At 52.9% G+C, this 16715-nt stretch overlaps 2 protein-coding genes across 2 annotated transcripts; one reads left to right on the top strand and one right to left on the bottom strand.

The window, feature by feature from the left end:
* Positions 1-178: 178 nt before the first annotated feature.
* LOC117642085 (rabankyrin-5) lies at positions 179-16496 on the bottom strand. The gene is made up of 20 exons (XM_034379912.1): positions 16291-16496; positions 15676-15871; positions 15499-15608; positions 15273-15417; positions 15076-15199; positions 14843-14992; positions 4405-4570; positions 4057-4261; positions 3612-3855; positions 3274-3535; positions 3061-3198; positions 2856-2976; positions 2596-2769; positions 2244-2514; positions 1951-2151; positions 1687-1881; positions 1259-1604; positions 1047-1185; positions 873-971; positions 179-788 (listed from the first exon to the last, which is right to left on the bottom strand). The coding sequence occupies exons 1-20, from the start codon at positions 16307-16309 to the stop codon at positions 659-661; spliced, it is 3435 nt and encodes a 1144-aa protein (XP_034235803.1). The 5' UTR covers positions 16310-16496; the 3' UTR covers positions 179-658.
* LOC117642095 lies at positions 5167-14748 on the top strand. Its single transcript, XM_034379931.1, has 4 exons — positions 5167-5596; positions 8661-8741; positions 13594-13770; positions 13845-14748. The coding sequence occupies exons 2-4, from the start codon at positions 8669-8671 to the stop codon at positions 14132-14134; spliced, it is 540 nt and encodes a 179-aa protein (XP_034235822.1). The 5' UTR covers positions 5167-5596; positions 8661-8668; the 3' UTR covers positions 14135-14748.
* Positions 16497-16715: the final 219 nt, after the last annotated feature.

The raw sequence follows: 16715 nt of genomic DNA on the forward strand, positions 1-16715 counted from the left end.
GAATTAAATATAAAATCAAAATAGTAATAAAAATAGATTTTAAAATACATAAATATTTGTTTACGAACAATGCAGCAAGCTGTAATCTAAGCACTCTCTATTATACACTGTAAAACTTAACAGATCAGGTGAGCAGTAAGCAAACAATCTCAACAATCAAAATGCAAAACGGCATGGATAGTTTACCTTTGGTTTTATTAGACATAAATTCATTGAACTGAACCCATGTTCAGTCATATAGATGAACGATACAACTAACAAGTTACAACATAGTAATACAAGGTTGATTTAATCTGAATGCTCTAGGTCATGCATGGCACTTTCCTTAAGAAGAAAAAAAATCAATAACAAAGAGCTTAGAGCTCCTACACATCTCACTTCCAACAACTTTAATTTCAAAAATGTGATCATAGTCAGACTCAGACTTTATTCAAGGAGAAAGACAAACTAAAGACAACAATAGCACAGTGTGCAAAGGCATACATACATTTCAGACTAAAAACAAGATTTCTATTCAACAAAAAGAGACTTGAATAATAGCTATTTCAATGCTACAATATCACAAAGTGCATAGACTGCACTCCTTACACATTGACAATCAGATTTATTAATACTTCAGACAATTGTTGTTAATGAATTCATAGGAATGCATTTCATATTATGAAGAGCCGACTTGTAAAAAGTCAAAACAAACAGAGCATACTCTGACAGGTTTCTTTTGATTAAATTTCAATATAGGGACGTCTTGGCCGGAACAATTGCTGCAGAGGACTCTACCACAATGACGGCTAAAAAAGAAAGGGTGAGCAATTAAGATACAGATACTCATTCTCACAAGACAAGCGCCAGATTTAAAACAAAAAAATGCATACCAGTGATGCTTCCGAACTGTAAAACCAAACTTTGTTCCACAGTCTAAACAAATGTCACCTTCTGCCCATGGTGGTTCTTCTGATAATTGATTAAGTAAGCTGGAACAGAAAAGAGACATGATCAATTGACTCAAGATAAAAGGCAGTGAACAGAAGTGTCTTAGAAGACTTTACCTGTATAAAAGCTGTTTAGTTGTCACTTGGTAATTGAAGATGGTCACTCCATCTTTGTTCATTGAACCAATACAGGCTTTGGCCTTTACCAGGGCGCGACACAGATTTCCATTGCCCTTCATATAAGCCAACATGAGAGCTAAAATGAAAAACAAATAAAACACATGGCACAAGAGAAACCAGTGAATAGCTTTAAACTATGTCAAAATTACCTGTGTTACCATCCAGATCTGGCTTGTTAATTGGATAATCTGGCATGTACTCAATAAAGAGCTCACAAATAGCTGCTGAATTATCCTTGCCATGTCTTGCAAGGACATGTAGAGGATTTTGACCTTTCAGATTCATCGTCTCCGCATTTAACTGGGACTCTTCTAGTAAAGTCCGAACCACTTGCAAATGGCCCTCACGACAAGCAATATGTAATGCTGAGTCTCCCCCAGAGTCAACAGCATCATATGCTACACTATTAGACAGACATGCAGATACAATATTTGCATGACCTGCCTCAGATGCTACATGCAGGGCATTACGTTTGTGAGCATCAACATCATTGGGCTATAGGAAACAGAAATAAAGTCACTCTTGAAGACAAAATTTTTTACACAGTGCTACCCAGGTTGACTAGGAAACTACATACTCTGGCTCCAGCTAGAAACAAGCTCCGGACAAGCACTTCATCTCCTGAGGCTGCTGCAAGATGAAGAGGTGGAGTCTGATTCGCATCGTTGACACGGGAGTTGACATCAACATTAATAGAGAGCAAGAAAAGAACACTTTCTGAGTCATTCTTCTGAATGGCAGTGTGAAGAAAGTTTCGACCTTTGTTGTCAGTCTGTAAAGAAAGGATAAGATTAACTCAATAAAACAGAGTTAGTAAGAAAAATCAAAATGTTGCTCATACCTGCTCAGCTGCATTGGGCATTTTATCAAGGATCGCTTCTGCTGCTTTGTGATTGCGCACAGTCAAAGCTGTGGCAAAAGGTGAAAGGCCTGTCTTATCCCTCAGCGATAGATCAATGTTCGGATGACATAAAAGAAGTGCAATAATTGAAGGATGTTGGTTTTTTATGGCAATGTGCAGCGGTGTATGACCATCTGCATCCTGGAAAAGAAACAACAGTTTTAAGGTCAATGTCATTCATATTCATTTGCATTATATTCTAATAGAAATTGGAGCATCAAGTTGACAGCAACCTTGGCATTGACATTGGCCCCGTGTTCCACCAGCGTTTGCACTGTACTCTGCAGACCCCATGAGCAGCACAAATGCAAAGGACCTTGGAGGTCGTGGGCCTCATCGCCACCAATACCACTCGGACCTGGTCGGCGGGGAGCGTTTAGGTCACACCCAGACCGTATCAAAAAATTTGCAATTGCTTCCTGGTTTTCATCAATAGCTCTGTGCAACAAGGACTGCAAGCACCCATCCGGTCCGGCCCCCCAACAGTCTGTGTCCGCACCATTTCTGTCAACAATTGCAAAGTCAAACACGTCACAGAACAGTGTGTAGAGCGTGCCACTCTTATCTCAAGAAGAGTAGACATACCTGACTAAAATTGAGGCAATATCTTCCTGATCTGACACCAATGCTGCCCAAAGAGGACAGCAATCATTTTTGTCAGGAATAGACATATCTACACCCCTTGTGCAGAGGGACTCCACGACATCGGGTAAGCGGCAGCGAATGCACAGTTCTAATGGAGTTTCATTATCTGAAGTCCTTCAGAAAAGAGAAAGAAAAAAAGTTGAGGAAGTGAGAAACAAAAATATCAACATAAAGTGAGTGCAACTAAAAATATTACATACAGGGCATTCATGTCAGCCTCACAATTCAACAAGAAATTTGCCATTTTGCTGTCTCCATTCAGAATGGCCTGGTGTAAGAGAGTCAATCCCTTGCCATTGCGCACATTCACATCTGCTCCAGCTGTCAATCAATCAAGAAATTTTTTAGGCTTTGTTCTTTTTCAGAGATAGGACCAAATAACAATTTCCAAGAGGATTCACACACCCTTCAACATGTTCTGAGTAATCTCTTGCATTCCAGAACGGATGGCCAGTGAGAGCGGAGTGTCCCCCAATGAATCCTTGCAATCAAGATTTGGAGTAGGGACTGCCTTGGGGTTGCCTTTTTGGCAAATATAGTTTACTGCAATCAAATTGGGAACAAAATGAGGTGTAGAAGAGAAAAGAATTACATTGGTCAATAAAACAAAGAACTTACACTTATAGTCAATTATGACACGAGCAGCATCTTCATGCTTGTTTGAAATAGCGACATGAAGCGGTGTTTGTCGATGAGCTCCACTACTTTCTGAAGCAGCTAGTGTCTGCAAATTGGGGTTACCGCCTGCTTTCAGCAAAGCTGCTACAAGTTTAGCTAAACCTGTTTCACAAGCAATATGCATCGCAGATTGTCCTTGGGCATTAACATGGTTCACGTTGGTGGCATGCTCCGACAAGAACAAAGCTTGTTCCTCCAAATTCTGTAAGGGTAAAAAATTAGTTCCAGATGTCGTTCAACGAGTACATGACGCACTTGAACAGGGTACCAATACACGCCTCTCTAGCCATGAGGTGAAGAAGAGAGTCTCCCATGGCGGGGTACACAGGATTGGCCGTGGCGCCCTGCGACACCAACCGAGCGGCGTAGCTCTCGGCGTCGAAAGGGCCGCCGCCCAGGAGGGCGTAGTACAAGGCGCTGTGGCCCTGGTCGTTGCGCACGTTCAAGTCGATGTCGGCACACTGGAGCAGCAGCGAGAACACCGCCGAGTTGCGTGACTGGACGGCGAGGTGCAGCGGCGCGCTGCCATAATCAAAAAAATGAAATAAACATTGACATTGAACCTGCGGCTTGATTCCGAGAGTCGCTTTCGTCGCTCCGTCCCTCTCGCACTCATGGGGCGTCCCGTATAGGCGCGAGAGAGGCAGAGCGACGAAAACGACTCTCGGAATGAGTCTGCTGGCGCAGTAATGAGCTGGTGGGATGACATTGACTGTGACTCACAAGCCCTGCTTGTTCTGCACGTTGGCGTCCAGCCCCTTGCGCAGCATCACGCCGGCCACGTCGGTGAGCGCGGCCAGCACGGCGTCGTCGGCCGTGTCCGGGCTGAGCGCGGCCACCATGTGCAGCGCAGTGTCCCCCTTGGCCGGGGTGCGGAGCGCGGGCGCGGCGCCGTGCTCCAGCAGGAAGTTGGCGGCGTAGCTGTCGCCTGGAAGTCAAGGACCACGTGGCCACGTCGTCAGCCGAGAGGTTCCGAAGGGCCCCAACGGGACGCCCCACGAGTACGAGACGATCCTCCATAATCAGCCTGCAGCACTGGGAAGACGGTTCGAAGGGCTCCAAGACACGTACCTCTCTCGATGGCGCAGTGCAGCAGCGTCCACCCCCTGGCGTCCTGCGCGTCGGCCTCGGCGCCGTGCTCCACCAGCGTCTTGGCGAGGGACGTCTGCTGGTCCCGCAGCGCCAGGTCCAGGGGCAGCTCGCCCCGCCCGTCCACGGCGTTCAGCAGCGACGGCAGCTGCGGACCAACAACGACAGTCAGTCAGTCGGGCGTCGCGTGGCGTGCGGTCTCCCGAAGCTCCACAGGTGTTCGGCAACCACCACGCAGAACCCCAGTAGACGCGGCAAATGTTTGGACCTCTCCTCCCTCCCGCATCAAGGCGCGGGCTGCGTAGCTACCCCACTGCTAAGTGAGAAAGCCGCCTGATCATTTGTGGTCTGGCCCGTAATGGTAATGGTATGCAGGGTAGGCAGCGAGGAGACACGCCAGCGCGGCGGGCTTGCCTACCCAGCCGGGCGTTCCCGGCGATTGCGGCAACAGGCGGCACTTCGTACTTCGTGAGGGAGAGGGGCGGCAGTGCTGCGAAGCCACTTTCATCAAGGTGCGCTAGTAAAGGCGTCGACTGTTTTGTCAAGCCAGCCGGCGGTGCTGGGGCCTGGGGCAGGCCGGCAGGCCGGGGCGCCCCGGAAGGCAGCCACAGCCAGCCAACGGGACGGAGCGCCGCCGCGCCGCGCCACGCTCTCGGGAGGTCCCCGCTGCCCCCGCCGGCCGCCCCTCCCCGCGCCACTGACCGAGTCGAGTCGAGTCGGAGCTCGCTCAGTCCGTTGCAGGCCAGCGCGGAGAAAGCAAGCACCGAAGCCGCAAGCCGCACCGCCTCGAGCCGGGCGCCGCGACGGCAAGGCGATCGACACAGTCGCCGCGAACGCGCCAACTCGCGAGCTCGCGCACGCGTGCTTGTGAGTGTGTCTTCAAGAGAGTGTGTGCGTGTGTGTGTGTTTTTGCGTGTCTGGCGATACGTAGAGGGCGGGCAGCCAGACGGTCGGGCACACACTGTCCCCGCCGGTCCCCCTAGTGGTCGGGAAGGCACCGAACTCGGCGTGGCGCCGCGACGCGACGCGCGGCACCGCAACAGTGTAACGGTGCAGGCCGCTGCACCCGCCGTCACCGCCCGCGGTGAGCGGCCACCCCGAATGGTGCTGGAGCAGCACGTCTAGAGCACGGACAGCAAGGGCAGCACGGTGCAGCACGACGACCCCGCCTGAGGTAAGGGCTGGCGGCACGCAAGTCGAGTGGAAGTGCTCCTCACTAGTGACACTGGCAGTGTGCTTTCACGAGAGTGACCCTGGTCGCAGTGCTTTCGCGAGAGTGACCCTGGTTGCAGTGCTTTCGCGAGGAGTGACACTCGTTGGCCGCAGTGCCTTCGCGAGAGTGGCACTGCCCAGTGCTTTCACGGGGAAAAGGCACGCACCACACTTCGCGACGGCCCTCGCCTAGCCGGGCGCGTCCTGCCGGGGGACTGCTTTCTCCAACGATAGCGACGCTTAGATTTTTCCACCACAGCTGCAGCGAGAGAGAAAGAGAGAGTGAGTTTGGGTGTATTGTATGACGTACGTCGAAGCGAGTCACCACAGAGCGATCGCATGAGAGAGAAAAAGAGAGAGATACGTAGCGTGGGCGTGACCGTCCGGATAACCAACCGCAGAATGAATTAAGGGAAGTCGATTCATCGCGTGATTCATTGAGTGGCACCCGGTGGCCCGCGGTGCGGAGGCCCGGTGCGCCGAGTCAAGCGCAAGTGAAGAAACGTCAAAACAAACAACAGCAAACCTCATTCGCCATTCGGCAGTGTTGTTGTTGTCGTCGTCTCATCGATTTCTCGGAAAGCCACACGGTGGCGGCGCAGTGCGTACGACAGTGGCGCCTATGACTCAACCGGCGCCGAATCTTCAAACACCGGCCGGCAAAGTCGTAAGGAGGCGAACGAAATGAGCGACCAGAGGGAAGTCCAGGAACAGCTAGCCGGGCAAAGCTTTCAGCCGATGAGAAAGCGCTTTTTTTTTCTTTCTGTGATGGCCACTTTTGACGCTTTGAGGCCTTACGGTGCCCCGGCCGAGAAAAGGCGCCGCGCGCGCAAACCGCAGCAGAGAAACGGCAACGCGACGACCGCGCCGCCGCGAGCGCGCGCAGGGAAATAATAAAAACAGGAGAGTTAATCGATAAAAGAAAGAGAACACGACAGCAAGTTGCAAATGGCATGCAGATCGTCCGAGCGCGCAGCGCACTGCGCCTGGCAGGCCTTGCAGTGTCACGCAATTAGTCGGAAGGAAGGAAGTCAGGAAAAAGGGGGAGGGGGTGGGGGCAGCCAACTCATTTCATCTTTGTTTTTCGCACTGTACCGCTAACGGAATTGGTCGGTTGAACGAGAGCAGGTGTCATCACTCCTGGAGCAGAACTCGGGACTCGGGCATTGTGGCGGGGCCGGCGGGGCCGGGGTTGGGGGAGGGGGGACTGCGCGCCCGGTTGACTTGGTCGTGGCAGTGAACTTGCAAGTAGGTCGCAGGTAGGTCGCCTTCTGCCAAGGCGAGGCGGCGAGGCGGTCCGCGGGGCGGGGTGGGGCGGGCGGGGCGGGGCGGGGCGGGCGGGGCGGGGGGGGCGGGGCGGGGCGGGGCGGGGCGGGGCACTCAGTCCTCGCGACCCCAAGTGGGGTCGCGAAAAAATTTTAAGGGGTCGCGGCGAGGTAGCTGGGGTCGTGTTTTGGGCCGATTTTAAGCAGCCACTGCGTCTGATCCGAGGCGGGCATTTTGCTCCCTCAACCGGCAATTGGTCTTTGAACCTTCCTTTAGCATGCCTTTGTTACGGAGTGTGATTATCAGTCTAAGTTTGGGAGCAGTATTGTCTCAAAGTTTACCAAAACGGTCAGAAATGTCTTTGAAAAATCGTGTTTTGGGCCGATTTTAAGCAGCCACTGCGTCTGACCCGAGGCGGTATTTCGTCCACCTTCAACGGGCAATTGGTCTTTGGACCTTCCTTTAGCATGCCTTTGTTACGGAGTGTGATTATCAGTCTTAGTTTGGGAGCAGTATTGTCTCAAAGTTGGCCGAAACGCTCAGAAATGTCTTTGAAAAACCGTTGTGACTGTTTTGGTCAACTTTGAGACAATACTGCTCCCAAACTAAGACTGATAATCGCATTCCGTAACAGAGGCATGCTAAAGGAAGATCCAAAGAACAATTGCCCGTTGAGGGAGCAAAATGCCCGGCTCGGATCAGACGCAGTGGCTGCTTAAAATCGACCCAAAACATGATTTTTCAAAGACATTTCTGAGCGTTTTGGCCAACTTTGAGACAATACTGCTCCCAAACTAAGACTGATAATCGCATTCCGTAACAGAGGCATGCTAAAGGAAGATCCAAAGAACAATTGCCCGTTGAGGGAGCAAAATGCCCGCCTCGGATCAGACGCAGTGGCTGCTTAAAATCGACCCAAAACATGATTTTTCAAAGACATTTCTGAGCGTTTTGGCCAACTTTGAGACAATACTGCTCCCAAACTAAGACTGATAATTGCACTCCGTAACAAAGGCATGCTAAAGGAAGGTCCAAAGACCAACTGCCCGTTGAGGGAGCAAAATGCCCGCCTCGGATCAGACGCAGTGGCATGCTAAAGGAGGGGTCCCGTGGGGTCGCGAAACTTTTCCTGGGGGTCGCGGAAATTTTTGGCTACAAATTTGGGGTCACGAGCCGAGAAAGGTTGAGAACCGCTGTTCTAGTGCAACTACCATTAGTGAAAAACACACTAAAACGGCAAACATTCAGAGTGCCTTTTCCACCGCCTCGTCAGGCACTTTCTCTTCGGCGGTCCCGCCGCAGTCCTGCACGCCCATCCGATGGAAAAACACTGCGATCTGCCCGAGTTGGTCTCCATTCCGGGGAAGGCCGGGGAAGGCCGGGGCAAACCACCGGGGGAAACCTTTCGCTCTTTTTAATGGCGGCGGCGGTTTTTCGATGACGGCCCGCCAACGCCAAAACGGCCAGGGCTAAACTGGCCGAACCTATAGATGTGCGAATCAAGGGTATTTTTAGGTCGTCGAATCGGATCGGGGAAAATAATTCCCACTCGAGTGGGACACAAATACTTAGCATCAAATCGAATTTCTAGAGTTCACGACAAGCTGACATTTTAAGACTGGAAATTCACTATCAAACCGGGCTAATTCGACATTTTTTAAAAAATCTCACGGCATTAACAGCGGATTTTCGAAAAAAAAAATTCGAAACATTTGCATGTTTTTCGTCTTTAGCTAAACCTGCACTGCTTCTGCTTCCAGGCCCAGAGATGGAGGCGGCCGCGCGCCCCGCCCGCCACGCCGCCCCCGCCCTCATCGCCGCCACCATCCTCCTCGGCACTGGTAGGTACACTGGAAGGTAGTTCTAAGCGCCGGCCGAGTGCACCGCGTGCGTCATCACCTGGCCTGATTCACGCGCCTCACAGCCTCACAACAAGTGCACAGCTCCGCGCAGCTTCGCGGACGCCGTGCCTTTCCACGGTTCGCGGGTTCAAACCCCGCTGCGTAATCGCGCCGTTTCCTCGGGTTTCCTTTGGCCTATGGCCTCTGGCCGTTCTACTTCTTGTGACCGGTCGCGCGCTGGCGAGCGTTCGTGGCGGCGGTGTCAGGCTGGCTTCCCACACTCTAAAAGTCTTGAAGAAAATCGAGACAACCTTTGTGGCTTCAAGTAGCGTGTTCGTGTTCATTGAACCATTCAATTTATGCCGCGTTATGCCGCGAGGGCACGCAACGGAACGTCCGTCCCCAGGTTCCACCGACAGGAGGGTTCCACGCCCCGACGCCCGCAAGCTCACCCGCAAGGCTTGCAAGGCTTGCAGTGGACGCACGGTCGCGGCATGGTCGCAACAAGGTCGGCAACTCAGTCAAATCGCTGCGCCGCTTCGCACATCGGATGCAAGGCTCGCCTGCCAATCGCCGTGCCAACGCCGTGGCATCGCGCACCGAGTTCAGTTCCTCCAGGGCGCGGAAAAACAACATTTAAATCAAACGGGAAAGAAACGATATTTTTTCCCAATGACGTTCAACCCAGCCGCCTTTAGTCACCTTGGGGCCGAACGGGCGAACGCGCAAATTTGAACCGGTCGGCACACAGGTCGCAGAGCGTCGCAGAGCGCCACACAAAGACTTTGAAACAAAAAGCGGGGCGCCATGTTTGCGTTGCGCCGTTTGGCGTCGACACGTTCGCTTCGCGCTGCTTCGCGCCTCCGCGGCGCTGTTTTACCACGCGTGTCGTGAGTGCCATGCGTCGCGTGTGGTCGCCTGGAGGGCCTACAGCGCCTGGAGAGAGAGCATGGAGAGCCCTAGGCCTCTAGGCGCGTGTCGCGGAGGGCGGGCTCGCTCCCACACCGCGGGGCACGCGGACAGTGTCTTGTCGCTTCTGTCCCCTCTAACCCATGCATCTCTGGATGGAGCAAGACTGATTCCGAACTGTGTTTTCACCACACGGTCTCACCTCTCTCGCGCACTTGGCGTGCGTTGTCGCGTAGGCAGGGGTGCGAGAGAGACAGCAGCAGGCGACGAAACGCGGCAGTCAAACATACAGCCAGTGCGTGGCGTCGTGCGCGTGTTTTCGTTTCCCACTGTGCCGCCGTCGCTGTCTCTCTGTCTCTCTCGCGCGCAAGCGGGCCACTGCGCGGCGCTGCGCGGGACAGCCGGCCAGAGATTACGGCTCCGCTATCGCATTTGGCGAAGTGGCGGACCGACTGCACTGCGAGCCGCTCGGCAAGCCGGCTTGAATTGGGGAACCGGGTCGGAAGCTGCGGCGCGGCCGCCGACTGATTCGGAGCACCGCTCTCGGCGCGCCGCGTCTCTCTCGCACTCGTGGAACTCCCCGTCAGGGTGCGACAGAGACAGCGACGAAAGCAGAGCTCGGAATCAACCTTCTGAGCAGGAAGCGATACCAAACGCGCCGGCCGGCCGCCCGTCGCGCAGCCGCGCCCTGGCCTCGCAGCGCCTCGCGGGCCGCAGCCATGGAGTGCCTTCGCCGCATTGGCGCTGCACTTGCGGTGCACTGGTGCTGCATGCCTCATGCGCTGAACGAGCCGCGAGGACTGGGCGGCGATGCTTGGCGGCGATCCAGCCCCCTGACGTCACTCACGTACCGTCTCTCTAAACCCAAGGAGCGCCCAGGTCCTTCTCCTTGAGGTCTTGCACCGTCTCTTCCCGCACCTTCACGCACCCTTTGCCGCCTGCTCTCGAGGGGCGCTGCCCCCCCCTTCTGGATCCGCGCTTGGGCACGCGGCGCCTTGGCCTCCTTCCGCCCCGATAAGCCTAATCTAGGGCTGCTCTAGACCTCTAGGCAGGCCGGCCAATTCGGCGCTCCGGGCTGCATTCGCCCCTGTCTCCCTAGCGGGACGTCCCGCGAGTGCGAGAGAGACAGAGCGACGAAAGCAGTGCTCGGCATCGGCCTGCTGCAGTTGCGCAAGTCGCTATCGCCAGTGTGCTCGTCGGTGTTCAGTGGCGTGACAGGGGGAGGCGGCGGAGAGACCAGTCAGCCACCCACGCGGCGGCTTCGGGACTTCGAGGCATCGAGGCGCCGCCGGGGGACGCAGAGGGTCCCTTCCGTCTCTCTCGCACTCGGACGGGACGCCCCATGAGCGCGAGGGAGACAGAGCGACGAAAGCGACTTTGGGAATCAGTCTGCAGCGCATCGCCGGCCGGACGCGCACCGCGTGGGCCGCGGCTGCATTGTCTAGCGCCGCCTGTCTCTCTCACTCATACGGGACGCCGCATGAGTGCGAGGGAGACAGAACGACGACGAAAGCAGCGTCACGCCCGGACGATGACGCGGTGACGCACTACACGAGGCGGGCACTACACCCAAAAAAATCCTTTCCATACAACCTAGATAATATCCCTCGCAGGTGCCGGTCTGAGTCAACAGCTATATAGACAATGAAAGTACATAAACATTTAGTGAGCGACTCGAATATTTTCTCCTAGTCCGACCGAACCGCCAATTACGGGGCCATAAAACGCGCCGCTGCCGCCGAGCTACGCGCCACGCGCCCTCGTCCGCTTCCCTAGACTTCCCGGAACGCGGCAGCCAGGCAGCACACTGGGGTCGTTTACGTCGCTCTGTCTCCCTCGCACTCCCCGCGATTGCGAGAGAGACAGAGCGACGAAAACGACTCTCGGAATCAGTCTGCAGCCATAGCGCGCTTCGCTGCTTGCCCGGCTTGCCCGGCCTGCCCGCAATGCCAAGCCAAGTCTAGCCCCTGCAGTCTGCAGGGTAGGCCGGCCCGCCGCGCCGCCGAGTCGCGCAGTGTTGCCTACCCGCTCCGTGGCAGGCTGACGGAGGGAGGGTCCTTCTCAGTTTGCAGCACGACCGCCGGGGTGGATGTCTCGGATTGCATCCACGTTCGGTCTAGTTGTTGCTTTGGGTTAGATCCAACCCTCGAGCCAAGTCGTGTCAAGGGAGGGAGGAATCCGGAACTAGAGCACCCCGCCGTGGTGCGTGTGCAGAGCGGCGCGGAGCCGCAGCGCCGGCCGGTCGCTCTGTCTCTCTCGCACCTACAGGGGGCGCCCCATGAGCGCGAGCGAGACAGCGACGAACACGAGTCAGTCTGCAGGACGGTCAGGAGGGGCTTCGAGGAGAAGGGGCCGGGTCATTCACCGGCAGCGCGGCAAGCAAGGGTGTCCCCCCCCCTCCTTTTTCAGGCATGGCACCCATGGCGACCACGGAGTGGAGTGGAGTGGATGGAACACCCGGGAAAACCGCGCCGCCCCGCGCCGCTCCAGAAGGGTTAGGCCCGAATGGCACGAAGCAGGGCGAGGCAGGGCGGGGCATTCCAGGTTAGCGTCCAAGATTAACGGGCGGCACGGCCGTTTCTTCCCGGTTGGAATGAGTTTGTTTTCTTTTTACCCGTCTCGAGAATCCCTGCGCGTACTTTCCCCCGACCGGCATGCTTGGCACAAGGAATGACGCGTCCGACGTTGTGACTCACGAGAGCGCGGTGCGGGTAACACCGGGGTAACACCGAGGGCGCTAAAAGGGTGGCATCGATCCCCTGGCGCTGCCCCGCCGACCCCGCCACCTGCCCGGTGCAGCACCACGGCAGCGCCTAGCGCCACACAGCGCCACCTCATGCATTGCACTGGCGTGGCACAGCGTAGCTACGCGCAAGTCTGGCGCCTCAGGCCTCGGATTTGCCTCGCCGCCAGTGCAGTGGCCGCGACGCCGCGACGCCGCGACGCCGCGACCAACGCGCAGCGTGAAGCCCTTGCCGAGCCGCGGCCCGACCCGTATGGCCGTATGGCCGCATGGCCCGGCCGGCGCGGCCTCTAGCGCGGCCCCCCAACGGGTCGGGTACAGCCTCGGTCAAGATGACACGCCGCGCACCGCGCCGCCGAGGCGTGGAATGTACCGTGAAGCGTGAACGGCCAGGCGAGGCAGGCACGGCAGCACGGCAGGCACGCGGAAGGCCTCCAGGACGAACTGCCGGACGGCGGGGATGCTGCGAGGCAAGGCGGCAAGGCGCGCGCTCCGTAGCGGTACAGGTACGGCCACGCCACGCCCTGCCCTACTCGACCGGCACGACTATAAATACACCGGTCAGTAGGACATCGCGGCGGCGGCCACACGGCGGCAGTGCGAGCGAAAGCGAAGAAAAGGGGGTGATTGGGGGCGGGACGGGGGACATGAGGGAGAGGGGGAAGGAGAAAGGGACACGCGGCGCGGCGGCGCGGCTTCGGTAAAGTGGCGGCGACGACACGCGAGCAGGAGAAAGACGAGCGAACGGGCGGACAGACGCGCCGCGGCTGAAGGGACTTGAAGCAGGATGGCGCTAATCCCGGGCAGGGTAGAGGGGGCGGCCGTCGGCCCTAAGGTCACATGGTCTACACGACCAGCCACCGCCAGCCATCATGCCGACCTTCAATTCAATTTCGCGCACCACACTAGACGGCGTGGCGTTTCGGCGGAGGAGGGCGGAGCGGAGTGCCCGCCGCGCTCCGCGCCCGCCCAGAGGAAAAGGGCGGACGGGCCGGAAGAAGGTCGTTATCGTTACGCCCCCAGCCGCCTCATTCCGAAGCATCGTTTAGTCGCTGTCTCTCTCGCACCTTTATCTCCCACCCAATGAGAGCGACAGAGACAGAGCGACGAATCGGATCGGAGGGGGCGTGACAGATAAAAAATAGAGAGATGACCTTGTCCACCTGAGTGTAATTCTGTTTCTTAATTTTCATGTTGCAGTGAATACCGTGTGGGGATTGCAGTGCTACGAATGTTCAGAGCAGCCAGTACAAGTCAATCCAGACAAACCAGTACAGCTCTGTGCAGACTTTGATGGGTCCTGGCGCTATGTCGTTGACTGCCCACATTCCACATTCTGTAGGAAGACCTCAGTTGAATTGCCGTTGCCAAATGGCAGTAAGTATCAAACGTGGTGTTGAATAAGTTTCGTTACATTTGAAACGGAAATCAAACATTCTTCTCCTTTGCAGAGTCTATCAAGAGTGTGAAAAGGGACTGTGCTCCCCAACTCCACACCTTCCAAGCGTTAGAAGACAATAATTGGAAGAATAAAAATGAGACTGTAACATCTATATACAACAAAGGATGCTCCAAGGACAATGCCGGAATCCAAGCAACAAATGTGGAATATTGCTACTGCCAATCCTATTTATGCAACTCTTCTAAAAGTTCGCATGATTCATCCTATTCCCATCATTCGGACGCCATGGCGGTTATTTTTGTTTTTAATGCTATGAAGTATCTCCGTAGCCTTAGATAGTTGCATGCAGACTGAAACCTGGAGACATACTTCCTTGGGTATTGTGCTGATACATCCAAGAAAACACCTACGTCAAATGCTGTGATTTTAGATATAACCCAGTGAGAATTTAAAAAGAGGCATAAGTGTTTTAGCTTTGACCCCCTCCCCTCCCATTTAATTTACTTGTTTTTAGCAGAAGACATTGTTTAGAGACCAACCATTCCATTTAAGATATTTAAAATGTGGCCTTACAATTTTCAAAGAACTTTTAGCTCTTTTCAATCAAATACATATGTATCAAGGACAATTTTCTACAACTCTTTAGAGATATCTATTTATTTATTTCCAATGTTTTTTATTTATTCTAATTCATAAGATTTAGTAAAAAGTTTTAAATTTCAAGGAATTATTACTAAATTAATTGTCTTTGTAAGATGGCTTACTTTTACTAGGCAAAGCATTGCTTAATTTTTCTTCAAACAAAGAGCGGCCAGGCTGGAGTGATCGTATTTGTTAATAGAAAGTCTTTAGAGTGTACTAGTCATCACCAGAATGAAGAGATGATGCATTTCATACATGTAAAGTGTATTTTCACACAAACAATAAATATGTGTGTGGCAGTTGTGAATGAAGTTTCGACATGAGTCCCCACTGGGTCCACCCAAATGTCCACCCAACGAGTCCACCCAAAATGGCGCCTTGTTTTCTAAAGGAAAAGACACTTACCTCAGCCGTATTTTCCACCAAGTACAAGAAAACAACATCTTCTCTCTTCAGGCGAATGGCAGAATGCAAAGGGTGATTGGTCTTGGATTTGAACATACGGTAAAGCAATGGAGCTGACATGTGAGAAAAGTCCTCACTGGAGAAATCATCCTGTGAACACAATGTCCTACAGTTGAACATACTGCCTGATGTAATGTACATGAAAGAAAAAGTGAATATTAAAGTGTACCAACCCAGTGAGCGGATATGAGGGTAGAGCAGTGTTCTTTCAAAGTATTTGCTCCAATCTCATCAGCAGTGGTATAGAATCTAACACAATTTTTCACATTTACTGAAGCCATCAAGGCATTTTCGCACCTATAAATTGCAGATACCAGTTAGTACAGCAAGTATTACACCACTTAATTTCAAAGACTTATTTTTTACAAACTTGTTGACTAAATCTTCTAAGTGAAATGAACTGGCTGCTCGCATCAGACTTAAGAGATGACCATCGCCACCAGACAAATCGACTTGATCCGTGTAGACCCATTGCAACAAAGTCTCAGCAACGTTGTCCTCCAAATTGGTCCAATCTAATCATAGGTGATAAGAATAGCATTATAATAATTTTGAGCACACTATAACATACAGGGGCACTACCAAATAGATATTACCAAGTGTCTTTGCATCAGGGAGGGATTGAGGGCCCCAGTCTTGACTCCTTGCTGCTAGGACAAAGCTGTGAGCTGGAATTTCCCTTTTCTTGAGCTTCACTGTCAAATCACTGCAAGAAAAACCATGGGATAAAGAAGTGAAGAAATTGTAAATCATACAGGGATAATAATAATTACCTATATAATGTTTGATCAAAAAGTCCTGCAACAGTGAGTAAGAGGCGTGCCACAAAACTGTTCTGATCAACATCACCAGCTGTTGCAGCTACGACAGCATATTTTTGTTCAAGGTCGCTGTAACGCCGTTGTAACTTCACATATTCTTCCTTCAAAAGTGTCAGATGCTGCTGAAGTTTAGCTGCTTCACCACTCCCTGAAATAATAAACGGGTGCAATTTAACACCTTGAAGACAAGTGACAAGAAAATGAAACAGCACCAGATGGTGGAATTCAAGCCAACAAAAGACCTGCCTACATGACAAATGGAACCACACTATGTTTTGTTGTATCTATCATGTCGACGAAAAGATGCAAAAACCAAAACTGAGTGACACCCAAAAAACCAAAACAAGGGGAGTATCACAGTTTCTGTCCCTGTCAAATCTGAAAATGCGTGCTGCTAAAAAGCATGAGCAACTCACCGAGGTGCCTTTTCGAAACTAAAAAGATACCTAAACTGAAAATAAGAAACTCCTGGCACAAATTCATCACCCACAAAGCTTTTAATACCTACAAAACCATTTTTGACAAGACAACATAGCCTAAAAACAGTGACATAAGAACAATTCTTACCGGCTCTATTACGGTCCATTTTATTCGATGGCAATGTCGACTAAAAAGAAGTATATCTTAGCATCACCTCGCAGTCTCCGGCGAGGTCATGAGATGGGTATCACAATAATTCAGTGGAAATTAAAGGTCAACCGAGGAAAGATATCTACAACAGGTTCATCGGGACGGGCCTACGATGGGACGGACGGATGCGCACTCAGTTCAGTTAGAGCAGCAGCACCATGGCGACACTAGCGCCACATTCAAATCGTTCTTTTTCTTTGAGAGCGTTTGTGAGAGATGTGTTCCTATCCACTCAATCAGTTTCAATCGACATATTTATCTTCAATTCCGTTTACCAAATTACTAGAAACGAGTGACGTCAACCCATGTTCGGTCCTGTTCGCCACACTCATTCATTGCTAACTGAACACTCTACGTAACCT

The sequence above is a fragment of the Thrips palmi genome, unplaced genomic scaffold (assembly GCF_012932325.1).
Source record: "Thrips palmi isolate BJ-2018 unplaced genomic scaffold, TpBJ-2018v1 HiC_scaffold_16, whole genome shotgun sequence".
Taxonomy (NCBI): Eukaryota; Metazoa; Arthropoda; class Insecta; order Thysanoptera; family Thripidae; genus Thrips; species Thrips palmi.

What these genes read in the sequence shown, in the direction of transcription:
- LOC117642085 (XM_034379912.1), bottom strand. An exon ending in CCCTGATGCAAAGACACTTG is followed by an intron (nt 15,418 to 15,498) that starts GTAATATCTATT and finishes ACCTATGATTAG; the next exon opens with ATTGGACCAATTTGGAGGAC. An exon ending in TGTCATAATTGACTATAAGT is followed by an intron (nt 3,199 to 3,273) that starts GTAAGTTCTTTG and finishes ATTTGATTGCAG; the next exon opens with TAAACTATATTTGCCAAAAA.
- LOC117642095 (XM_034379931.1), top strand. Translation starts at nt 8,669, where the DNA reads ATGGAGGCGGCCGCGCGCCCCGCCCGCCACGCCGCCCCCGCCCTCATC. An exon ending in CACCATCCTCCTCGGCACTG is followed by an intron (nt 8,742 to 13,593) that starts GTAGGTACACTG and finishes TTCATGTTGCAG; the next exon opens with TGAATACCGTGTGGGGATTG. An exon ending in ATTGCCGTTGCCAAATGGCA is followed by an intron (nt 13,771 to 13,844) that starts GTAAGTATCAAA and finishes TCTCCTTTGCAG; the next exon opens with AGTCTATCAAGAGTGTGAAA.